The 26,331-nt window shown below is 40.9% G+C and overlaps 4 protein-coding genes and 1 long non-coding RNA gene across 5 annotated transcripts; 1 reads left to right on the forward strand and 4 right to left on the reverse strand.

Annotated features, from left to right (window-relative positions):
• Positions 1 to 246: 246 nt before the first annotated feature.
• Positions 247 to 1,139, reverse strand: LOC108073664 (serine protease 1-like). Its single transcript, XM_017165389.3, has one exon. It carries the CDS (start codon positions 1,127 to 1,129, stop codon positions 317 to 319), a length of 813 nt encoding a protein of 270 aa, XP_017020878.1. The 5' UTR covers positions 1,130 to 1,139; the 3' UTR covers positions 247 to 316.
• Positions 1,140 to 2,990: 1,851 nt separating this feature from the next.
• LOC108073665 (serine protease 1-like) lies at positions 2,991 to 3,886 on the forward strand. The gene has a single exon (XM_017165391.1). It carries the CDS (start codon positions 3,004 to 3,006, stop codon positions 3,814 to 3,816), a length of 813 nt encoding a protein of 270 aa, XP_017020880.1. The 5' UTR covers positions 2,991 to 3,003; the 3' UTR covers positions 3,817 to 3,886.
• An 87-nt stretch (positions 3,887 to 3,973) lies between these two features.
• PH4alphaEFB (prolyl 4-hydroxylase subunit alpha-1) lies at positions 3,974 to 26,070 on the reverse strand. The gene is made up of 9 exons (XM_017165464.3): positions 25,703 to 26,070; positions 14,692 to 14,901; positions 8,032 to 8,340; positions 7,754 to 7,941; positions 5,688 to 5,857; positions 5,126 to 5,608; positions 4,981 to 5,046; positions 4,392 to 4,557; positions 3,974 to 4,332 (listed from the first exon to the last, which is right to left on the reverse strand). The coding sequence occupies exons 2-9, from the start codon at positions 14,886 to 14,888 to the stop codon at positions 4,247 to 4,249; spliced, it is 1,665 nt and encodes a 554-aa protein (XP_017020953.1). The 5' UTR covers positions 14,889 to 14,901; positions 25,703 to 26,070; the 3' UTR covers positions 3,974 to 4,246.
• spdo (sanpodo) lies at positions 8,798 to 10,990 on the reverse strand. The gene is made up of 2 exons (XM_017165463.3): positions 9,369 to 10,990; positions 8,798 to 9,306 (listed from the first exon to the last, which is right to left on the reverse strand). Exons 1-2 carry the CDS (start codon positions 10,746 to 10,748, stop codon positions 8,971 to 8,973), a joined length of 1,716 nt encoding a protein of 571 aa, XP_017020952.1. The 5' UTR covers positions 10,749 to 10,990; the 3' UTR covers positions 8,798 to 8,970.
• On the reverse strand, positions 15,619 to 16,627 carry LOC138928870 (uncharacterized). Its single transcript, XR_011445274.1, has 4 exons — positions 16,471 to 16,627; positions 15,966 to 16,022; positions 15,834 to 15,894; positions 15,619 to 15,745 (listed from the first exon to the last, which is right to left on the reverse strand). It is a non-coding gene; the product is annotated as an uncharacterized lncRNA (long non-coding RNA).
• Positions 26,071 to 26,331: the final 261 nt, after the last annotated feature.

A 26,331-nucleotide genomic window follows, 5' to 3' on the forward strand; every position in this document is an offset into this window, starting at 1 on the left:
CACACTTCGAGACGTGTGCAGATGGACACTTTTATAAAATTAATTCTGGAGTATATGGTATTTATAAAACTAAAGTAAACGAAATCATAAAGTGCCTTAAAACACGCTTCTTGTTCAGATACTCTGGCATACTTATTGGAAGAATAATCTTTAAGAAAATTAAAGAAATTCTAAAACTTCCTTTACTATCCATTGATTCATAGTACAATAACCTCTAGTTTTCTAATACCATTTGTTAAAAAACACTTGTTTATGCTTTACCAATTTATTTTAGAAAAACCCATAAAAAATATGGGCAACAAAACTTATATGTCGCTTAGTAGGAAATGCCGGTGTTGTCGCGGATCCAGTCCAGGTATCCAGTGACGCGGGTGAAGACAGCGGGGTGACCGGCCTGGCAGCCAGCTCCGGAGACGAAGGAGGTCACTCCAACCAGACGGTTACCGTCGTGTGTGACCAGGGGGCCACCGGAGTCACCGCCGCAGGTCGACTTGCCGCCCTCGGTGTTGATGCAGATCATGTAGTCGTGCAGGCTCCAGAAGCGGCTGCAGTCGCCCTGGGACATGATCTGGACATCCACAGCCTGGAGCCAGTCGGGCAACGGGCTGCCGTCGTAGGTGCCGCCCCATCCGGAGGCCACAGCCCAGTAGCCGGCGTAGCTGTTGTAGCGGTCGTTCCCACCGGGCAGCTCCACCTTGTTGACCAGGTGCCAGAAGTCCACGTGCGGGGTGCGGATCAGCGAGATGTCGTTGTGCAGGTTGCCGCTGTTGTAGTGGTGATGCTGGATGATGTCGCCGCTTCCAACCCAGTGGGTGTACTGGGGCTGGGTGCGGATGCTGGCGCCGTAGTTGATGGTCACGCCGCTGGCCCCATTGGTGCAGTGAGCAGCCGTCAGGACCCAGGTGTTGCCGATGATCGAGCCTCCGCACCACCAGTTGCCGTTACCGCTGAACAACAGGCCAACAATGTAGGGCACCTTGCCCTCGTAGGCCGGGTAGCCATTGGTGATGCGTCCCTGGATGTCCTTCACGGGCACCGGGGTCAGCTTCTCCTTCTGCTCGGGAGCACCGGGAGCCGGGATGGCGGAGGCACAGGCCACGGCCAGGGCGAGGAATACGAACAGCTTCATCTTGGGTAAGTCTTACAACTCATGGTTTTCCCCACAGGCAGCCGTCCTTTTATACCAAAAGTAGAGCCTTATCTATTGGGAGAGATTAGGTTGGCGGAATGTAAAGTTCGATGGGGCTGTATATTCTGGCCGAGTTTCGGGCGTGACAATCACGACGGTTGATAAGTTCGGTGCAAATGGGCTCTTTGCTAAAATTATGGCTTCTACTTGGCTATGAACAGATGTCTATGTACTTTGTAATGAGTTAAAGACCAGACATAGGACTTAGTAGGTCCTATAAATTATCATACCAATGGAAGTTACCTGAAATTTTCCTTAAAGAAAAAATAGTTCATAAAAGTTACCCAGTTGATAGTAATATAAGCTTATACAAGTTGGTAGCTGTTACCTTAAATATTCAAAGATAGACCAAGCATGGAATGCACTTTAAATGTAGATATTTAAAATCACCTCAAGGCCATATCTAATGAATAATTATAATAATAACGAACGATAATTTATGTGCAGTGGAATCATTTGCACTTAACTCTATAGGTCTGAGGATTGCAATAAAGATTATTTAGATTATAGATTGTTATACCAACCACCATGACACTTAAGTTTCGCCGTGAGAATTTTGTATCTAATCAATTTAAAAGAAAATACTACACGCCTACGATTCATGAAACCATTATCTAAACCAATCAGTTTGATTTACGCAGCATATCAGTTAAGATGTGCCATAAATATAAACCTATCTTAGTATACTTACTTTTAAATAAATTTAAGAGTTCGACATCGCCAGCTGATAACGGCTTTCATTCATTCTTTTTCGGTTTTTTGATATACCTTTGCCAAAAAAGGCTTCAGTATCAATATGAGATCTCTATCTAAACATAACTTTGATAGATTTTGGCAACGGTTTCCGCTGCAATATATTCTGAGGCTTTGAGGCAGCTTTACATCCAGACAATTCCTTTTAAGCTCTACTATTATTTATAGTTAATGAAATGATCCTTATAAGTATTCAATGCTGAACCAAACCCTATGTGTTTTCTCAGTCTGTCAAATGCAATAATGCTGGCCATTTTTTTTGCCGCCGTTCGCTCTTTTCCCTGCACTTTTCCGCCTCTCGGGCCAAATCGAGTTTCGTTAGTGCTGCAGAGGCCGCAGGATATTCACAGGACTCTGTAGCTGCAAACACTAAGCCGATTTGTATCCACTCACCCATGCAAACACACACAGATACTCACGCACACTGCAGCACTGGCCCATCGGCCCAAAGCTGATGCAGCCGAGCTCCACTTACCGCACTTGATGGATGAGCCCTCCGGCTGATGAATCGCCGCCCACTAATCGAACATCAGACCAGGCCCTGGACAGGAGAGATGGCCCATAGAGGAGGGGCTTCAATTTCGATTTCGCTGCAGTTTAAGCACGTCTGATATTTAATAATGTATTTGCTTTTCAGGCAAATAATTTTATTAATTTAACTGCGAAAAAAGGGTTATTTTATTTACCACAATTGGGTGTAAAGTTGGTTGAACTTATGCAATAATTTTGCTAGAATTTGGTATATATTTTATAACCAAATCCATTATCCTTTGAGAACATTTTTAAATAATATTAAAAGCTGAGTTCATGATGAAATGAAGAGAGACAAATTGCAGTCTAATTTAAATTTATAAATTCGTTATAAGTGTTACTTTTAATAATAAAGTCCACTCGACTTATCAGCCGACTTGATTGTCACGCCCGAAACTCGGCCAGAATATACAGCCCCATCGAACTTTTCATTCCGCCAACCTAATCTTCCCCCAAAGATAAGGCTCTGCTTTTGGTATAAAAGGACGGCTGCCTCTGGGGAAAACCATGAGTTGTAAGACTTACCCAAGATGAAGCTGTTCGTATTCCTCGCCCTGGCCGTGGCCTGTGCCTCCGCCATCCCGGCTCCCGGTGCTCCCGAGCAGAAGGAGAAGCTGACCCCGGTGCCCGTGAAGGACATCCAGGGACGCATCACCAATGGCTACCCGGCCTACGAGGGCAAGGTGCCCTACATTGTTGGCCTGTTGTTCAGCGGTAACGGCAACTGGTGGTGCGGAGGCTCGATCATCGGCAACACCTGGGTCCTGACGGCTGCTCACTGCACAAACGGGGCGAGCGGCGTGACCATCAACTACGGCGCCAGCATCCGCACCCAGCCCCAGTACACCCACTGGGTTGGAAGCGGCGACATCATCCAGCATCACCACTACAACAGCGGCAACCTGCACAACGACATCTCGCTGATCCGCACTCCGCACGTGGACTTCTGGCACCTGGTCAACAAGGTGGAGCTGCCCGGTGGCAACGACCGCTACAACAGCTACGCCGGCTACTGGGCTGTGGCCTCCGGATGGGGCGGCACCTACGACGGCAGCCCGTTGCCCGACTGGCTCCAGGCTGTCGATGTCCAGATCATGTCCCAGGGCGACTGCAGCCGCTTCTGGAGCCTGCACGACTACATGATCTGCATCAACACCGAGGGCGGCAAGTCGACCTGCGGCGGTGACTCCGGTGGCCCCCTGGTCACACACGACGGTAACCGTCTGGTTGGAGTGACCTCCTTCGGCTCCGGAGCTGGCTGCCAGGCCGGTCACCCCGCTGTCTTCACCCGCGTCACTGGATACCTGGACTGGATCCGCGACAACACTGGCATCTCCTACTAAGCGACATATGTAGATACTTTTCTACTATTTTCTTGGGATGTTTTCTTAAATAAAAGTTTAAAGCATAAAACATATTTGTTTGAATTTAATACTTATATATTTAGTTATTTTATTTTCATAGCACTTACCTCTCTATTGAAAAATAACTATGTATAAATACTTTTTTGATTTGCTTTCAATTGGGATTTTATTGCAATTTTTTCTACTATTTAAACTAGGTAAATATACAAAAGTAGATAAATTCCATACGTGTCTAAGATATAGCTAGGTAGAGTGGTAGAGTGGGCTCCTTGGAGGGGGAACCGATAAGTAAAAGAGATGCGGCCGCCTCCGGGCTGTGTTCTGTGTATTTACAATAGGAATTCGATGGCCGAGAGCAGAATGAGATTCCGCATTAAGATTCGTTGCATTGCACTAACTACTCCAAGGCCTAGATGGCAAACTCGCCGTGGTCCTCGTCCAGGGAGCAGGGTCTGCGGAACTCCTGGCCCCTCTCATGGATCCACTTGTTGGACACTATTTAAATAAATTAAATCATATAATAAATTAAATAAATAATTGATTTTAAGACTCACCCCACTTGGTTCCTGTGAGGACAGGACAAGCTGCATGACGGGTCCTCAGATCTCCCTCGCCATCTCTGTGCAGGTTCATCCAAAAGGCAGCCGTGCCCTTCTTGGGAAATAGAGCTGCATGGAGGGATGTGAAAACGGTGGCACCGCCCTGCTCCACATCACTCATCTAGAGCAAATATTTGAAAATAAATTATTTTGTTGAAGTTGACCAAGTAAATCGTAAACAACTTGCAACCCTTAAGACTTCCTTTAAATTCGTTTCTCTGCTAAATTCAGTTGAATGATTTCCAGCAAATGAAACTGCATTAGAAGGAAAACAACTTTTGTGTGAATGTTTTCCTTTTCAATGATATTCCCTCCACTCAGGGCTTTGAAAATGCTGAATGAAATGCCACAGAGTTACAGCCCACGCTTATTTCTATTTATAAACAAGCTCTCACTAATGATTTCTGTACCTGGCCAGTGGAAAAAGGAAACCTTATGGAACGTTATAAGCTCCGGCACAAAAGGGGCATGTGTCTCGGATTAGCTTGCGTTTTCCCCAATTATTCTTGGAGCACAAAAACTTGCAATTAAATGAAAAACTTACGTAGAACAAAACCGTGGCAATGCGGTTGCCCAGATTGAGACCCTCAAAGGCACGCTTCTCCTCTTTCTGAAAACAAAAATACCAAAATATAAAAATGAACCAATTAATTTAGAATGCAAAAATAATCCCCGAAGGCAGCACTCACCCGGGCAAAGTCAAAGTGCGGCTCGTAGTGACCTCCAATGCCGTAGTTTACCACCTGCAGTTCCTCGGCAGAGTCCATGTCCAGCCCGGTCATGTCCGCCGTGCGTTGCACCACAGTTCCTATGACAGAATCCTCCTGGGTCTTCAGCCAAGCTGACTTGCTGATTCTATAGTTGGCCGTCTCCAGAGCTCCTGTTATGGAATTCTGGACAGTGGCTCGTCGGAATCGAGGGCGGGCCATCCGCTTGATCAGCTCAATCTCGCTGTCGTACATGGCATCGTGGTAGATCACAATGTAAGGATCCAAGTGGGCCTCCTCCAGCTTCATGGGACCGATGCGCAGGAAGGGCACATTGTTGGTAACATAGCGACACCTCAGGGGTCGCAAATCCGTGGGAGAGGGCTTCAGTTCACCACGGCAGAGCATCTCATAGGCTTTTCTTTCTGTGATGTCGTACACCCCAGGATCACTCTTGGCCACGGGCTATCATAAATAAAATTGAAATATTAATTAATAATTTAAATTGAAAATTTTCTCCTTTTGAGGTACTAAAATATCTTACCAAGTCAGACTTGGGCATCTCGTCTGTACCATCGTCTCCCTTCATCTTCTTTAGCTGCTCTTGGTTGGCAATCTCCTTCTCGTAGAAACGCTTGTTGCCATTGGCCCGCTCATGATGGGGCAGCAGTTGGAGCAGCTCGTTGGTCATGGTCAAAGCGCTCTCTATATTACCTGAAGGTCAAGAAAAACATAAAAATGCATTTCAAAAATAAATAAATTAAATGGGGAAGAGGATAAGCTATTAATATTTAAAGTCCGGAATTTATAGGTAATTTTTCATTATTGAATATAAAAACTATCCAATTTTACCTTAATACTTTCCAGTACACCATCTATGAAATAATTCTCCAAAATTTATAACCAAATGCTTAACCTTTTTTTCAAATAATTCTCCTTTAATTAGCTCTTCATTAATTAACAAAAACTTTCTAAGATTCCCCAACTAAACCCCAAATTCCCCCATTAAAAGTAAAAACATTAGGACAAACTCTAACATTAAATGGGATAAAATGCTGGCATAAATATTTAAGCAGGACATCAGTAAAAAACTTATTTAAAGTCAAGAGTTTTCCACTGGGGCGACCCGCACAATTAATTCATCAGGTTTTGGTCTGGCTGGGGTTAAGGGCGATGAGGGTGGAAGGGGTTAAGGTTAAGTGTGATGCGCCACTAAATAAACATGACTCCGCCCGAAAGTATGCCACAGTTTCTTCTGCTGCCTGTGGTGAGTTTTCCACTTTGAAAGTTTCTCGTTTCACTTTTTTATGTTTTGTTTTTGTCGAGGCCATCGAGTCGATTGGATTGTTGGCAAACTTTGCAAGCTGCGCACTTATTTATTCATTTGTGTCCAGGACCAGGCGACCATTTATCCCTGGTCTCTGCTAATAAGTTAGACAGAGAAGTGGTAAAAACAAAGTAATGGGAAAATAGGAGGAAAATAGAAGGATAAATAGATATATATCTATGATACTTACATAGATATATAAAGGCTTAAGAGAAAGGTTTTTGTGTTTACCTTTCAATAGAAAATTATATTATTATTTTGTAAGACAACTGTATAAAATTGTATAACAAATATATGTTTATACAGAGCTGGTTTCACCTCTATTTTACCAATTTTTAAGGCAATATACCGCAACAAAAAAGGCACATTTCCCTGACATCACTGAAACCGAGCAACCTTCAGCTTTAACCTCCACATCGACCTCCACTTTTGAGTCCCTGTCGGCGACAGGAATTTAAATTTGCATCTCCCGACACATGTGTGCCATGATACGGTAAGGGGAAAGTGGGTCCTGGAGTGCGGAAAAGCCTGTCACTTTCCTCGAGGGCGGGCCCATTTGTGTTGTTTTTCCAGCACAATATGGCGACACTTCCACTCCGCCCATAAATCGTGTTTCCTCTTTACAAAAGTGGTAAGGAGCACCTCCCCCTGAGGCCACACACAGATACGAGTACGTGGGCTCTGAGACAACTCCTTGATGAACGCAATCCGGGGTAATAAGACGTTAATAAACCAGCCAGGGTCTAAGCCGTAGACGTGCTGATCCCGGCCAGCTCTCCGTTCTACGTGATTGCTTCTGGCCGACACTACCGGAGCAACATTGTCGCTTTGGCTGGCTGCAGATGGCCAACACTTTATCGCACTTAATGGAGGGCCCTCTGGAGGGACTCCACCTGGCCAGAGTCACCTGGCAGAAAGTGGCGGCAGAAGTGGTAGGAGGGCCACTGGCTGGGGACAGAGTGCAATTTCCTGCAGTCAAATGGACCTCGAAAGTGCCATGCAAACGAGCTGGCACAGAAACGAGAATGAACAGCAAAAACACTCTGAGAATTTAATTAGCAACACTTAAGGACAAGCTTCTACTTTCAAGATGGATTCTATGAAGTTTTAAAAAACTAACACCAAACAGATTAAATTGAATATAATTCATTTAAAGAATTATTAAATTCATAAAGAACTGGAAAATCGTTTGCTTATTTTCTTACAAATATTTCTTAAAGTGCAACAACCACTTTGGGGACAGATAGAAGTAAGCACAAATGGACAATGCCGCCTGCACTTACCCTCCTTGTAGGTGGAGAAGGCCAGGTACTCGAGGACCTCGGCCTTGGTGAAGCTTTGGGTGTGGTTGTGCGGCTCCTCCAGCATGCGGGCCATCGCCTCGTTCATCCAGAGGACCGTGTGATGGTAGTCGTGGTTCACGTACGATTGTCGCCCCAACTCGAAGCAATCGTCCGAGGACATCTCCGTGCTGCAGGATAGCAAATTGGTAAGTAAAAATCCCGGGGATTAAGCGACAGTTATCCAATTTCGAAGGTGTCTCATTTGGGCAAATACAAACCTGTACTGAATCCCATTGAGTTTGCCGCGTGCCACACTGGAGGTATCCAGCTGATAGGTGTCCTGCAGGCGGAGCAGCGCCACCGCCGCCCCATTGAGATCCTCGTCCGAGGGAAACTTGAGAACGTTGCGATACTGGGTGATGTTCTGCACGAACTCCGTGCCCACGTCATGCTCCATAAGGTTCTCCACCTGGCGCCAGTCGGTGGTCAGCCGCTTGGTCAGCAGATAAGCGTTAATGGGATTAGACACGTAGGCGGTAATATCGCTGGAGGCGTCCGCGTGCTCCCTTTGGTACTCGTCCATTTTGCTGGAAGGGATCACAAATGGAGGGAGGGAAAAGTTAGCAGACAGTTTACTAAGTGCTTTCCGCGAGCAGGCAAATTGCATTAAAGTTGGTCGAGGGGAAAGTCCAAGTTTGAAGCAAGAAACCGGCCAAGTCCTTGGGCAAAATCAATCCAGGACTCAGGCGAGTTCGGTAACTTGAGTGTTTATCAATAAGTGAGCAGAAAAACAATGAACTTAAGAGGGAAAAATAAGCTATGTTTTTACTTCACTTAAATAATACTTGACTTTTAAGCGAGTTTTTCTTTTCTAGCTGGGATATTGTTTTCAAAGTAATTTTTTAAATATCACCAGCAAGCTTCCCCCATAAGTTCCATACAAAATGGTAATCAAGTGCCTTTATTTAATTATTTTCCTTAAAAACTAAAGGTGAACAATAAGTTAGTAGCGTGTAAACATTCTACAAATAAAAAATATATAATTTAGCATTAAGTACAACCCACTTATTATGTACAGTCGTTAGCGGATGGTGATCTTCCTTGAATTACAAATCTAATACTTTGTTTTTTGGTCTTTTAGCCGTTCGGTGTGCCAAGTTTTTGTCGAATTACAACTAGTTACAGACTAAGTTTAAGTATCTACCAACTCCCACCGATTAAACCACATTCACGCGGTTATCTGGTGGAGGACGGTGGCACCACAACGTTCCCAGAACGCCCAAGCCAATAAAGAACATGGTGAAGGTGGAGAGTCCCAGAATAACTCCAGTGGTCACATCGTGGAGAGGTAGACCCGGGAAAGGGTCCAGCACAAGTATCACCAGCAATCCACATGACTTGAAGAGACAGAACACGGTTACCAGGATGTAGCCGGAGCTATAGCTTCGATTGGGCAGCCACTCGCAGTGACGCGACTTGAAGCCCAGAAAACCAAGTCCTATGCCGCAAAAGGAGGCCACCAGGCCAAACTGGAGATAAAAGGCCTTGCCAAACTGTAAAAAAACAAAGAGAGGTTACTAAAAGGACACTATTCCAGAGTATTTTCAGGACTTACGTGAGCTATCATGTAGATAGTGAGGCCCGCGTTCATAGTGCTGCCCAGGACGAGCATAAGGGAGACCACTGCCAGGGTGATGGTGGCATTGGCCAGCTTTTGCGTATACGTATTATTATTCTTTGATGGCTTTCCCTGGATGCTGCTCATGTCCTGCTCGAGCTCCCGCTCTTGCTCTTGAACCCTAGGACTGATGACGGCCATAGAGCGATCGGTCATCTGCAGAGAAGCCGGCGGCTTCACCGTCTCATAGTGGAGTCTCTGCGGCGACAAGCGATTCTGGCGAAGCGGCAAACTTGGCGGCGGTCCTGCCGCCAGCTGGCTCTGGTAGATCTGCTGGCTCTTATAAATCTCCAACCGACGCTCCAGCTGCAACTGTTCATGGTGGGCGGCATTTCGGGGCGTGGAATGAGCCAACCTTGGCGGTGGCTGCATCTTCCTAGGTGTGGTAAGAAGCTCATGAAGTGCCCTCGTTGCCGCCGCTGCATTCCTTTGCTGCGGCGTCGAGGTCCTGGCTGCAAACTGCTGACTTAACTCCGAGTTGCTCAGGCAGGTCTCCTGCTGCTGCTCCTGCTCCTCCGGATAGTCATCGTCATCTGCATCTGTGGGCACCACCGCATATCGATGAGCTCGACCGTTGTGCATCTGTATGATCTCTTGATTCTCATCCACCAGCTCCTCATCCTCCGCCGTGGGTACCATCTGATACCTCTGGTTGCTGTTTTTGTCCACAATTAGGAAAGTCTTGCTGCCAAAGTCGCTACTGAAGGCGCTCTTGAGCTGAGTTTGATTGGGATTTGGGTTGTTGTTATTATTCCTATTGCTCCTGGGCTTGATGGGTTGGTTAAGGTTAGGTGGCAAGCTGGCAAACTGGGTCTCCTGGTGGGGCTCCTCATGGAATGAGTGCGGTTCTTCTTGCTCCTCATGCAAGCCATGCCTGGAGCTATAGCAATTGAGGTTGTCCTGTGATCTAGCCAATCTTTGGGCCGCCTGACCTGGGACAATGGCATATCGGCCAGCTCGACTAGTATTGAGTTCTTCGAGAGGCACCAAAGCATAGCGGCCAGAGGAGGATGTCTGCTGATTGGCTGAATACAACTGAGGTTTGCCAGGATAAGGATATTTCTGCTGCTGCTGTTGAATTATATGTTGCTGTTGCTGCTGCAGCTGCTGCTGCGGTTTCCTGGCCACCGATCGCGTGGAGAGACTTCTTTGTATGCGCAAAGGACCTTCGCGAGGATCACGTGTGTTACGCGGCGGAGCTGGACCGAAATTTAGCTGCAAACTTCTGTTGTAAATGGACTCCACTTGGCCACTGGGCACGGGATAGAACTCGCTGTTCTGGCAAAAAGCCGGATTGGTGTAATTATGCTGCGACATGGTGAACGCACTGTACTGGCTACTTTTTTTAGGGGTTGATCTTGAGTTAGTTTCACTTGGGTAATGGGTTTTACTTTAAGATCTTGTCAAGAAACTTTATTAAATTCACTTTGGTATTTAATTTGTTACAGTAAATCTCTTGAAGAATCGATCTTAGCTAGCTTCCACTTGGTTGCTGCCTTTCTTTAAATATTTTTTATAACTTTTAAGGAGTGTTTCCACTCTCGCACAACCGCTCGCCTCGAGAACTGCGACTCAACTGAGCTGAGGAGCCGTTCCAGGTCGCAGCTCCTCGACTTCCTCCACTTCCTGCGCCGGCGTGCAGCCGAGTGGATCCTCCCTCCCCTCTGCCACAGCCACTACTCACTCATTTACTCGAACTTGTACATAAGACACCCGTACTTTGGTACAATGAACGACTGTGTTTGGCGCGTTCCATTAGGCCAGAAGTTGAGGAAACATCGAAACATCTGCTCCTGCGCGACGGCGGCGGCGGCCACTATGAGGGTTGAAACGCATACGGAGCTCCGAACTCAGACTCGAAATCAACCATCAAAAAGGCAGGAGCAGCCGGCTTTCCATTCGGTTCGCTTTATCAGCGTTTTTAATTCTTATTTACCAACTCATAACTGCAGAGCGATCCCTCCAGGGCTTTAGTTCTGTTTTGATACCACTTACAGGGGAATTAGAGGGTATGATGTATGGGGTTCATCAACTTTACTCATATACCTATATCATTATGTAAATCTAGGGGAGTTTTGTATATAAGGTAACACCTTATAACTATCAAAAAGGCCTTGAAATATTTCCATATAAAGGAAGCAGCACCTTTAAGGCTAAGGTAACTATTATAAAAATAAGAAATGTTGCCTTTTTCATTCATCTACTTTTTATAGAAATACCAGTTGCTTGCTATGAATATAAGAAAATATTATTCAGTATTTATTATCTGACTTTCATTCATAAAAATTTTAATAGAAACTTGATTAACATTTTTGATAATTTATAAAGTTTGTTAGAAGCACCTTTTGTTTGTTCTTAGCAAATATTGAATACATATCAGGCTTTTATTTTTTAAATTTTTTAAGCACATTTTAAGTGCATAGTTTCTGAACAGAACAAAACAGTTCAATTTAATATGCACATATTTAAAACATAAACAAGTCGTGTCATAAACTAGAGCTACCAAAATTTTAAGCATATCAAGTTTTTCCATTTAAGTTTAATTATGACAAAACATCTTCCACTTCTGGAGAATAAATGAATTTAAAAATAAATAAGTAAATAAATCACTTAAGACTAATATTTAACAATCTTAAATCAAGTCAGAAAGAAATTCCATGGAATCATTTCCATAAATATTTGAACAAGAAAGTAAATATAGAATCGTTATTAAATTTATTTTGGGAAATATGATAAGGAATTTTTTGGTATCATTATTAAATATTATTTTTCCAAGAAACTGTGGGGTTTAAATAAATATATCAAAATATAATGCCTTAAGTTTTTCTACAAAATCTTAATAAAATATTAAACTTTTTATAATAATATTTAACATATTCTTTTCTAAAAAACTTTCAAGATTTCTTTATAACTTTTCCCCGATTCTATGAAATCTATTTTAAATATTAAGAGAAAATTATAAAATTTATCTAGAATCAGGGGTATTTTATTGTCGTTCATAATCCCTATCAAAATTATACTTGTTCGCTTCTGTTGTTTGTGCACACACAAAAACCTTCCCTTGAGGGTCGCCACCCCTCCTGCTTTTCGTTGCTCAAGCGACCGTTACATTTTGTATTCGTAGGCCACCTCCATCCAGTTTCAGGTCCACATAGGAGTGTATATAGATCCACATCCCTGTCCCTATACCAATACCCAATTTCCCATTTTCCCATTTCCCGCATGCATATGCATATTCGCGGCAACATCCTTTTGAGTCCCCCGCAAATTGGAAGAGCGCGCGCGCCTGTGGTCCTTTGTCCCGCTGCGTTGGCCAATTTAATTGGCTTTTGGCCAGGAGTCCTATAGCCCAAGGCCAAAGGACAGACGCTGCTTGACCAGCGACCAAAACAAATCAAAGTTACGGGGAAACTGTTAAATGGATTAGCCGCAAATTGCAGTCACTACACAGAAAGAAAATGTTGATCAAAAATGAAGATTGGTCAAATTTTAAGAGGTCATAAAGATATAAGTCAGTAAAATTAAGGATTTAATAGAAATATTTGAAAATACAAAATCTTGCGATTTAAAATTAAATTTAGATTTTGTATATTTCAGAAGTCTTGTTTCCTTAATTTTTTTTTTGCGTGCATGCCAGCTGGCCAGTTGGAACATTTAAAGCCGCATTAAAATTTAAACTCCGGCAGACGGCACGCGACAAGGCGGCTCACAGGGACAGATGACGAGAGGCTGCATCCGAAGGATTCGCAGAGACAGAGACAGGCAGCACAGGGCAATGACAGCGCACAAGGATAACGAGACAGAGACGGCAAATGCGAATGCAAGCGAGTCAGTGTCAAAGACAGAGACAGAGACAGCAGGCACACAGCTGTCAGCTGTTTTGTGAGGATCCTGTCTCGTCCTTTGTTGCGGCAAAGGGACAGCCGGAGTAACAGCAACAGCTCGAGATATAGAGATACAGGAACCGCCGCAGAGCTGCCAGATACAAGATACAAGATAGATCCTGAGTGCGCCTGGCATTGTGGCATTATTTGATTAGGGGAGTTGTCGCACCGCATCCTGCAGCTCCTTTGAGTTCTGAGCTGTGAGCTCTGAGCTCCCCCATTTGTTTCCGCCGCCAGTTGCACATACATAGATCCCCTCGCACATAAGCAAAAGATATGTATCTGCAATCATCGGATACAGATACAGATACATATGTATGTATATGGTACTAGGTGCTACGTGCAACAGCTGCCACTCGCACGTGGCAAAGGCAATTACCCTGAATGCAGGCGGCTACCTGAACCCGAACCCATTTCCCGACTAGAAACATCTTGGCACCATTTGCATAGAAATTATTTATGCTAAATTAAAGAGCTTGGGGGACCGCCTAGAGCCAGTTTTATGGTACCTTTCGTGGGCCCTGCACACGATCAAAAATCAAGAGAGTCTTAACTTGCAATAAATCGTAGAGAAAGGTTTTATTCCGCTTTAGTTGTTCATGCTGCTTAACCTTAATTAATGCATAATTATGCCTGTGGTTTTTAAATCATAAAATTACAAGCCTACTAATTGTGATTTGGATTTTATAAGCAAGTTGTAAGCTAAGCCATTACTAGCCACGACTTTAAATTGGATTTTCTAGAACAAGAACTTCAATTACTATTTAATAACTTCAATAAACCTCTATCTTTAGTATTAACCACTCTTCTGCTTATTAAATTGAACATTTTAAAGGTAATATTTACATAAAAATGTATTTTTTAAACCCTAATTAAACCCAATTTTTATTTATTTCAACTTAATAAAGCTTGAAAAATATTAAATTAAAAGCTATAAACATTTTGTGCAAGCCTTGCTGCACCCGAGAGTTCCCAACGAAAAGGTCAAATTCATTAAACGTAATTAAATAGAAAGGAAACCTTTATTATCTAATGGTAAACTAATTAGTAATGGTATTTGGATTTGAGTTTTTTTTTTGTAAATAACAAAATATCCCAAAGCACAAATGGTAAATAATTACTTTGTATTGGCAAATAAAGGCATGTGCTTTAATGTTGTAAATTAAATTGTGATTTGCCAACAGATATTTCTTCATTTTGAATGTTTACAAATAATTTCAAATACAAATAAGTGGCTGTAAATGCAGTTTATCAATGCTTACTAAATAATTTATAAACACATAAGCTTTAATGCCTTAAATTGAGAACTTAAAAGGACAAAGCTCAAGGCTCAATTAATATTAATAATATAAAGTTCAAATTGAGTGCCAACTTACTTTTTGAGGAAATTCAGCTTGTTCTCCTGCACGCGTATGTAGCCCTCGAGGTTGGTAATCAGTACAGATTCAGTCTCAAGTAATTCCTCCATCTCCGCCAGGGCTGTGTACACCTCAGCTTCCACAGGCACGCCCACAAAAAGGAGGACGATGAGGAGGACTCCATAGGGATTCATCAGTCGCCAGTCTGCTGCCATTTTTTAAAGTCTCCTGAAAAGCATAAAAAACACGAAACCATAAGCCACAAAGTTCGTTACAACAATACGAGGGCATTAAATCTCCGACCATGTGTAAAGAAGAAGCTCTCTCTCTACCCAAGCTCACTGAACTCGAAATCGAAATTGAAATCCACTTTCATATTGATTAATATCGCTGCCAAATAATATCTTTTTAGTATTCCCCCAGCCAACGGCATAGGAACTGGGACAAGCTGTTGCTTGGGTTTTCGACAGTTTTGGCAATTTATTTTAATGAGCGCTTTTTAATTTGACCTGCCATCGAGCGATTGTTTTATGGCAATGACTTTACTGCGCTCGCAACGCGCTGACGACGACAATAAAACGGGTCCGAATTGTGGGACACCATCCACCCAGCCGGGAGATGCTCTTCAAAATGCAAGTATCTGTACACAGAAAAAATTATCGTGGGTAAATCCAACCATTTCGTGGGTTAAAAGGTAACAACCAAAATCTTGGGTTCCATGAACTGTACGCTGCAGTATAACGACGTAACGCGTTACGTAACATGTACTGCTCTACAGTACATGGAACCACGATTTTGCGGTTAAAAAGCGCCAAACCACGAAAATTGTGAAATACACTATTTTACTATTTTACTGTAGACTACCCCCGACTACAGTAATTGCAGTTCATATTACCACCAAAATAAAACCAAAAATTATTTTAAAATTTTAATAGTATTTTTTTAATTACTTATTCTTTAAAAATATTTACAGAGGGTCTTAATTAATAATATTTTTTTAATTACTTATTCTTTAAAAATATTTACAGAGGGTCTTAATTAATAATATTATGGACTTATATATATATATTTCCTATATGATGAATAAATAAATTAAATATTAAAATTGTAAATTTATTAATAAATAAATATTAAGTCAAATGATGATTATCAATACTCACAAATATATATTAGTCCATATTTCACATCCGAACTGGTACTTTTGTCTCGACTATAGCTTTTCTGAAATAAAAATTGATTTAAGTAAATTTGTTTATTAAAATTAATAGAAAACGGCCAAATATTTTACTTACATTTTGTTGATTCCATTTACATAGTTATGTTTTATAGTTACATGTGTATACTCTCACCTGAAAATAAAATAGAAAAGTATAAAAGATTTAATTATATATGTATATCATAATAAGATATAAAACAAACGGTTTTTGGATGTCAGTGCCAGCTATCTTGCTCGCACTCGCCTGAGATGGTTGCCATCGAAAGTCAACAAGAAGCCAAAAAATACATTTGCATGCATGTACATGTCCGCTGATCGCTATTTAAATTGTAAAATAAAGAGAGGCAATCAAAGATCAGTGCCAAATATAAGATTTTACATATATGCATATATGTACATATGTATATATTTTAATCTGTACACTAACTTTACTTTTAAAAGCGTTACTTCTTGCGATCAGCGGCGTACGTGTACTTGCATATGTACATACATACATATATGTATATGTATGCATAAATACATATACATACATATGTACATTCGCCAATTGCGGATCTTTAAATGATTGTTTGGGAACTTACCGAGAAATGTGGGCAATAAGTCTCTGAAATCCCACTCCTCCAGAAGAAGGAAGGTCAATATCACTCATAACTTTTACTTTTAACTTTTTCACTTCACTTTTCGCTGCACAACTTCTCGAAACCGACGCCGCTTTTTAAGTGTGCCCGAAATCGTTTTTTCAAGAAACGTTTGCAATATACTAGAAGTTTAGAAATATATACCAGAATTATACCAGAAAGTATTTTAGTGGGCAGAAAAAGTTATGGATTTTCATAAAATATTTAATAAACTTATAAAATGTTAATGTTACTTACCTTGGGAATGCAAAAATACATACACGATACCAAAGAAGATAAAGAAACACATAAAACTTTTTACGTAAAACCTACAGTATTTTGACTGCAGCTGACAGTCACGACAGTTCGCAAAGCCAACAACAAAAAACACACAGAATCTCGTACGTAAGGGTGACTGTAATTGACTGTCATATAAACTGTCGTGCAGTCACCAAATCCAACAACAAAATACATTGACAGTAGCTTCACTGTTATTCAACCAAAAGAAATTGTTCATTTAACCCACCAGAATTTTTTCTGTGTATAAATTTACTTTGCCAGCATCAATTTGCAATTTAATATTCCCCTAGATACACTAGGAGGAGAGATACTTTACTTTGCATCTCAATAAGTTAAAGAAGCTCTTGCTGAGTGCCTTAAAAATGCAAACTTTTTTACTATTTCTAAATTGAAAGAGAGCTAAATTTGTTATACATTGAAAACATGTGTCAACCATCTTCCTGAAATATGGAAAGACTTGTCTAAAAATTGATTCAGAACCACTTTTAGTTTGCTTTTCCTTTTCTTTACTAAATTCACCTAATAAAAATTGTAATTTAAATATCATTTAATATTATTACTCAGTTATAACCCTGTTCACCTCACAAAACCGCTTTTGCTTAGCTCCCTCATCGCCTGATGAAATATCTCCGTGAGACATAATATCCCCATGTTTATTCCAGCCAATGTACCTCCCATTTATCTCGACTGACAGGAACAGCATTTAAAACATTCGAGTTTAATTCCAGTTCCGTTTTTGTTCCAAAACGGTACAAACACATAGATTGTGGCTTAGTTAACGTGCCAATAAATTTTAATTGATATTAATTAGCGGCGCGCTGTTAATTCGCATCTTTAAGATAAACGCGCACCGCCTCGTTGTGTGGCACTCAATTTGCATACCGAAGAGGCTCGACTCCTGCTTTCCTCCCACAAAACGAGAAGGACCTGCCCAAAAGCCACAAGGTCAAATTAAGCCCGCCTGTCTGCCGTTGCTGATGTATGCTCTTCAAGGAACGAAATGGCTCTGAATAATTAATCGACACTAATTTATTTGGCAAAGTCAAGACTCTCGTACTTGAGAAGGTAATTGCTCACATTAATCAGTCACTCGGAAGATAAGATCTTTTATTAATAAGCAGCATTTTGGCCAACACTCTTGGCCAGAATTATGGATGCCCTGGGCGAGTGCGATTTATGTCGGCTAACATGTGTTAAGCGACAGCGGAGATGTCAGCAAATATTAAATAATCCCGCCCAGTTTAGTGGCCCAACCGGTTGGCCGCACTCGGAACTATTTGAATTTCCATTTTTACACTGAGAAAAACAAAAATCTTTAATAAGAAGAATTCAAAACCTAAAATAAACAATATATAAATATTATTTTCTTGATTTTCAGAAGTGTAAAGTCACCACAAAAGGGCTTTAACCTTTTATTTAGCTGCTCAATTATTCTAAAGATTTCTTGATATATGTCAAGAATAAATCATTGTCAAGTCAGTAACTTTTTCTCTCCATCCACTTGTATTTTCTCGCTGTGCTGGCAGTCGGATCAGAACCAGGGCAACTTTGTGCGGCGACTGCCATTAAATTTTACGATCCGGTCATTCAATTCCATTTAACTCATCAGCTTTTTTTCAATTTTGGCTTGTTCCACGTTTAGATAGATATGGGTAGATACTGACTAACTTGGCCCTGCATCTGTTTCTGTTGTGTGGATTAATTGGGGTTCAAAGAACTCCGTTAGATATGCAAATGTATCTCACAGATACGCGTGGCTGCAGCCCAGATCAGAACCGAAAGCGAACAGAAACCTTTCATTGTGAGCGATGACCAAACCTTTAACGGTAAATCAAATTCCCAGTCCCCAAGCAGAGTTACACAATCAAACTTATTGAAATGCAAATATTATTTCATCTGGAGAGGGAGCCTCCCCGTCTCTGCATTCGGTGCAAATGAGCAATGTTTGCTTTCCATAGGGTCATTGAACTCTGCGGGGCTATCGGTGAATCGCTTTATGCTCGCCATAAACTGTGGACCAAATATTTTGCATTAATTTGCAAGAATTCCGGAGTGCAATTTTGAATGTTTGCTGGAATGAGTTGCAGTTTTTATGCCAGAGAACTTTAAAATACCGGAAAAAGAAAGAACACCCATGCAGAAATTGCTGATATAGCGTGGGTTTAGTGGCGCTAGGTAGTGATTTTTAGCCAGAAATATTCAAAGTATTTATATGCTCTGTAGGTTTGTAAATTTCATTGCGAAAATACGTACTAAAATACATAATTATATACATTAAATCCTCTAAATCTTCTTAATAAGGCAATAAGTACCAATAGATTCATCAAAAGCATTTAAATTTCAAAACCTTTGTTTTAACATTCTTAAACAAACTCAACTTTAAAACATTTCTATAAAATCTCCATTTATTTTTAAGACTAATTAAGACAGTTGCCATAAGCCATCGCCTGTTGAAATAATCTCAACTATAACTGTCAGTATATTAGCCTTAATTTGACTGTATAATGTATAACATCTTTATGGTAATATTCGAAAAAAATTGAATGAATGTCAAAACATTAAATTCAATTTACTGCAATAAATGATGAAATTTACGAGTGGCAATCCCGCTTATGTAGTTAGCACATTACCCTGGTTCCCGAGACCATAAAAAAAAATGCAAATAAAACTACCTGAGCGTGTATTTAAATATACATATGTATGTATACTTTTCGTTGTTTTTGTTATATGCAGAAGCACCTGCCAAGTTGTCTGAACAATTCAACGCCATTCGACACTGGATTACTCACATTTCTGGTCAATCAAAATTGATGGGGCCCCCGGTAAAGTCGAAACACGAATCGAACGGGATATGCAAAATTTAATTCAATATTTAACAGGGAATGCACACAATAAATTGAGGTGTGACCACCGAAAAGGGGCTGTTGAAATGTCAGGCGGCTCTAATTACCATAGACAGGCTTTGGTGGTGTCCAGAAATTCAGAAATTCCGGGCCAGGACAAAGGCTGAAATTGGATTTCACATTTTACCAAACTTAATTGGCAGTAAATTGCAAACGGCAGTCGGGCGGCAAAGAGCTGTAAGTTGATATGGTTACGGAAATTAATGCATAACCGAGGAAAATTCGATTTCTGAGATTTCCCATGGCAAGAAGCCATTTATTTTCCTTTTGGCAGCATTTTCATCGCATCTTCTCCTGTTGGCTAGTTTGGCAAAACTAATCTCTCAATCAATTTTCATTCACGCCTCATCATCCTCGCCACCTGCCCAGCAGAGTTTTTGCGGTGCGATACGTAATGGTGTAATGGAATGGACTTTCATCATCAACGGATTGCATTTTCACAGATGCAACAAAACAGCAGGCAGAAAATGCTGGTTGCAAATGAAAACGAAAACCCACAGAGAATTGCCTGCCTCGAAAAAGCTGGCTCAGCAATTTTGGTTTGCGTGCTGCGCTTCATTTTCGAGTATTCTGGCCTTTATGCAAGCCTCTTCTTTTCCCGGCACTGCACTTTTCCCGAAAGAAAAGCCAAGAGGAAAAAGTTTTCAGCTTTTGTTCAGCAAAAATTTGTTATCTGGCGCTTGCCTGCAATTAAGTTATGAAATATTTTTTGTGCAAAACGCTGACTAAGCTCATTCCACGACCCACTGACTTACTGTAGAAAAAAAACAAAGAAGAGTAGGAAAACTACGGTTGGAGGGTTGGTTCGCCCGGATACGTAGATACGCAGATACTTTTGTTCAATGTGACAGGCGCACCAACATTACTCGCCACGTATCTGGCCAGTCAGCACCTGTTTCCCTGTTCACCTGTGTGCAGATGGGTGTCCTTGCTGTCACAGTAAAGTGAGTATAAAAAAGGACTGTCCAATGGTGACCTGGCTGAGTGTCATTTCCCAGTGATTTCCATAGAATGGTTGAGTTAACATCCTTTAAGTAAGTAAGGAATTTTCTGTGGCATACAGTCTCTTGTCCACTTTGCGGAGGCTTAACTGTGGTTCACCTGCCACCACCCATTTATCGTGAACATTTTCCTATTTCCCTGCTTCCTGACAGTCGTATTTTTCCCGACACTTTCGCTCAAATGAAACTGTCAACAGGCGGCACAAATTCTGTGAAATGCAACGGGACAATTTGAGCACACACGACATCATTATTCAGGTGCAAATGCTAAGGGTTACTATGCAGGTGCCTTCCCCGCCACCAAGAGGTGGTAGCTCCATTGGCTGAGCTTTGGCTTTAGTGGGCGTAAAGCGTTGGCAAGGCCGACTGCGCTCTGTCGTGACCCCCCACAATGTCGTTCATCAATTTTATGACCGGTCCGAGGGAGTTGAGGAAGCTTTGGCCATAGAGGCTGTGTGGCCAAAGCAACAGCGCGTAGATGGACGGGGCCAAAACCATAACTCAACCAACAGTAGTCAACACTGACATTTATGAGCCACCGAAAGCAGACACATAACTGTGCATCCACAGACAATTTGGAACTAAAACAAAGCTATGGGTAAAGCACTGAGAGAATTATGTTTAAAAAACCATTTATAAGAAAAGAAAAGTTAAAGTTTAAAGGTTTAAAAGCCTATAAATAATTACTTAAACGTAGATGAACTTTTTAAAGATTTTAAAGTATTTAAAATATTATTTATTATTATTTTAAATATTATTTATATTGAGCTTTAAGTGCACCCATATCACGTTTTGGTCAAGACTGACCACTCACACATCTTCAAATTATAAAACTTTAAATATGATTGAGCACTTTTTTGGAGGAAAGCCAGACATTTGTCTGATAACTGCAAGTCATTAACATTGTTTGCTGAATTAAGTTTGGCGTCTTCTTGAAAGTGTAAATAAGACATCCGTTGCAAAACAAGTTTCCTTAATGACGTTTAAATTAATCTTAGTTGGAGCAAATTCAAGTCTCTTAATGTATTATTTATCTTTAATGGAGACGGACGCTGACCAAATATTATGAATATTAAATGTGTTGTAGAAACACGTGACAAGATAAAGGGGTCTTTAATTAATAAGTTCCTGATGACAAAATGCATTTTAAAATTGTTTAAACAACCTAAAAAGCTTTAGCCAAATGTAGTGAAATAAAATAGTTGAATTTAAAAGTATTTAATCCATATATTCAGCAGAAAAATGGAATTTCCAAAGAAATCTTTAAGAAACTAGTTTACTTTAATTTATGAAGCAAGTCAAAAATCAATTCAATGGGTAGAACATTTTACTCTCTAAGCAAACATGATTATCAATTCATGTTTATTAATAGTTGAATTAATGAATGCATTTATATTAGGATTGTGTTATTCTTGGAATATAATAAAGACATTCTGTAGAAAAGGTTTAAAGTTCAAAGTTTATTATAAGAATATTTCTGTATAATTTAAAGTAATAATTAAAGAATTTATTATGTTGTGGCATTTTTATTTCTTTTTAATATTTGTTTAATAGGTGTTATTATCTTCACTATCTTTTTAAAGTCCCATTTGCTGAATACCAGTTGTATTGCAAAATTTAAATCGACGTATTTTTAGGTGGGAAGACTTCTTCTCTTCTTTTTAATTAATTGCATATTATTAATTTGGCTGGAGGATTATTAAGTGGGAATTAAAAGTGAATACATTTTAATTTTAGAAATAATTAAGCGGTGTTTAAAACAAAACAAAATATGATAAGAAATCTTTGAGAAGACAAATTGAATCTTTGAATATTTCCGAAACAAATTCCATTTCAATGCCAATAAAAATGCATAATATATAAATGTAGGTGTTGTCTGACTTAATTTAAATATTTTTAAGACAAAATTCCTACGAAAAAGAGAGGTATTTATTTCAACATTTCTAACCATTGTTTTTCTCAGTGCACCTGCTCTTTGTGATTTTGGCATTTGTCTTTTGGTGGAAATCGTGGAAATTGTTTAGGATTGTCGCCTCTTTGGGCCAGTTGGCGTTAATGTGGCACGAAGTCTGGGTCTGAGTCTGAGCCTGAAGTCTGGCAGCTGCTAAATGTCAGATATATACGACTAGCATCCCCGTCAACTGACCTTCCCCACACCAACTTCTGCTGGCTTTTTTTTCGCTGTATTTACTGTGACATTTGCCCATTTGGAATTCGCGATGGGTAAGGCTTCCTCTGACCCCCTTAAACCCCCTTTTAACCCCCGATTTCCATTAAATATGGCCAATTTGCGTGGCTTTAACCGTCAATCGAATGCATAATTAAAATCGCATCGAATCGTTGATTTCTTCGTTGGCACTGTAATTTGATTCCGAGTTTTGCCGACTTAATGGGTCTCGTTAGACGCGCCTCGACCATAAGCACTTCATCATCGTCATTTGCTTTAATATCATCATCGCAGGTGGAAAAAAACGGACTTAAAATAACACAAAAAAGAAAAGAAAAACAGTTCTAAGTGGGGAAAATCACAACGCTTCTGTCTAGTTAGCGGCAAATTATGCAAACAATTTGGTTAAGTGTAATCGAGTTGGCCAGAAGCGCGTGCCAGTTTCCAGGCCACATGTTGCAGTTGCTGCTCTCCGGGATTAATTCGATTTTTCCGCTAGCAAAAGTTCTTTCGACTTCGACTAGAACTTCCACTTCTGCTTTCTGCTGTCCCAGACATGCGACATTGGGGCATAAAGTTTTCAATTCTATAAGCGTTGATTTGATTGCCACAACTTTGTGAACCCCAAAGAGACCCAAGAAAGAAGTCACACTGGGAAAAAGAATGAATGAGTTAATTAGTTTCAAGCTGAGAAGATTATGAATGCCTTTTAGTGGAAGTAAAACCAAATTAACATAAGAGAAAATGGTTTCTAAGAAAAAGAGGTAGATATTAGGTAGATATTTCATCCATTTCTTTGCCCTAGTTTTTTCCCTGTGCATTCGCATTACGTATTCAGCAGGCAGGAAGGAAGGAAGGACTTGCGGAAAGAGTGATTCAAGTGCATTCAGCGAGTTTGCTAATTAGCAATGAATGACAAATGTACGCTGCTCACCCTCAACTCCTCCCAATGCCCCTTAAAACGCCGCCCCTGCCAATGCCAGACAGATGCCGTCATGAAGCGTGTGCACACATAAATTTTACAATTCACCTTGAAAATGTAAGCATAAACGTCGTCCCAGATGGAAATCGCAATCCAAAACCGGTCCAAAGTCTATGCTGAGAGCATCGTTAAAGCGAAAGATGAGCTGGGAAAATGCCAGGGGGAGGTGCCACGGGAGGTGTCTTCCCAACAAGGAAGTGGGTTAACTACCTAACCACACATTTAAAAAAATGTCTGGTAATTATTATTCCTCTTTTGAAATCTTTTAAGGTATCAGTTTCAGTATCCCCTTCTCCTATCTTTTTCATATTTATTTTTATTTAAAATAAAATCTATTTTAACCTCATTTCCTATCAATATTTCTCTCTGTGCTCTAAGCTCATCTATATCCACATCCATTTGATGGATTGTCATCACTTTCATCTCGGGATTCCTGTATCCATCACTGGTTTTGGCCTCCACCAGGCAGTGACTTTCGTTTTCAAATAAATACATCGACATCTCTATTGCCAACCGGTTGCCATTGCGCGGTTAATTAGCACACAAATATCAGCTAAAACGCTTGGCTCAAATTGGTTCAAATGTGTACAAAAAAAACCTAAAAACGCACAGAGGGTTGGCTAAATTATAAATTTCATAAATTAACACGGCTAAATCGTAAGTTAATTGAAGCTATTCAAGTAGCTGGCCGATGGTGTTTTGTTTAAAAAAGCGAAACAAACGCATTAATCATCCAAACCTGACTTTAATTGGAGAAATGCTTCCAATTAGATAAGCAATTTAAAGCGGGCAAAGTTGCTAAACAGGGTTTGTGACCTGGATAAAAGGGGGAAATTAGAAAAAGGATATAACCTTGGTATGTTCAAGGGATATATTAAAGGGATATAATCAACAAAAGGACTCCCTTATATTAAAAATGTATTAAAATATTCTTCATTCCTAAAAATGTTTATAAACATTGTACAATTTTAAAAATTCCCCTCACAAAAAGTCCTTGTTCTTTAATAGTTGGCAACTCACAAGGAGAACCAGTTCCACAACCCTATTCCAGCTCTGGTTCCACTCTCTGTCCTCTTAGGGGTTGATTACGGTGGCTTTCCAGCGAAAAGGAGCACCATAACAGAGAGCGGAAAGTGCAGACGAAACGCAACCAAAACAAATGCCGACAATTGACTACGTGACTAAAAACGAGGCAGCTTCCTCCTGACTGCTGACCCCCCTTTATATAAACACACACCCATAGAGAAACAACAAAAAATTAAACTATGCGTTCGTCAATGCCTACACAGACTTTTACGAGTCCAGATATTTAGAGGCTTATCGCCAGGCCGCTGGAGATGGAAATGGGGCGCTGCAGGGAGATGGATGGCAGAGAGAGGTCCAGCGGACAGCGGTCAATTGAAACGCCGACCATGTGGTGACAGATACAGATACAGCTCGCTCTCTCGCTCTGGCTCTCGCTGTCTGAATGAATGAAAAATCACAGAATATGTCACACAGCACAGCATTTCTCCCTAATCAAAATCGAATATTCAATTTAGTTTTGTCCCAGATTCTGTTATCAGTGCAAGGCGGAAGCGGGACAAATACACGTCAGCCCTAAGATGACATTCTAGAACAAATATTTAAAGCAGGAATTTCTCGAGTGAAATATATAAAAGTATCTTGAAAATACCATATTTTCAAATAAAGAATCTCAGGGCAAGTGTCTGCAGTTCAAGGAACCTCAAATGAGCCTCGGGGATATCCTATTTCTGCTTATCTGGCAGAAGTGAGCTCATGGGAACTTACAAAATTACACTATAATTCTTCTTCAAGTATCCATTAGATACTCTGAACCTACCCGATTTCCTTTGGTTTTTTCTTTGCTGAACTTGTTGCTGTGTGGAAAATCTCTGGTATTTGCCGCTGTGCAAAATCACCTGCGACGTTCTTTGTTTACAATTCCTTGAGAACACCGTGATTGCATCGCCCCGGAACGCACTGCGATTGCGTATCTCACAGATACAGACACGCACTTAACCTAGACAAAAACCACAACGTATATGCGCGTATCTCGGGGATGTATTTTCGGTACGGTCCTGTGTGAAAATTCTGGAACCTGTCTTCCCGTCTTTCCCCGTTTGATTTTCGAACCAAATTCCGAACAAATTTTCAAACCAAGAATCTCTGTTTGCATTAATTGCGTCCGCGCGCTGAGCAAATTGGAATGGAACTGATGTTGTTGCCGCTTCGTACGCCCGTAGATAAAGATACATTTCCAGAGAGACGCACTGGGCGAGAGTGAGAGAGCGAGAGTTTCTTTTCTGGTTTCTGTTTTGTATTGCTTTTCTACACGGCCTGTAGAGTGAGAGAGAAGGAGAGACAGAAACACACCTACACTTCAGGTTGGAGAGCCGCAGATACATTCCACAGTACACATACTGGCTGCTCTCTCAGCTGTGGACTCTGTTCGAACAGCTGTTGAAGGCG

This window comes from Drosophila kikkawai, chromosome 3R (genome assembly GCF_030179895.1).
Source record: "Drosophila kikkawai strain 14028-0561.14 chromosome 3R, DkikHiC1v2, whole genome shotgun sequence".
Classification (NCBI taxonomy): Eukaryota; Metazoa; Arthropoda; class Insecta; order Diptera; family Drosophilidae; genus Drosophila; species Drosophila kikkawai.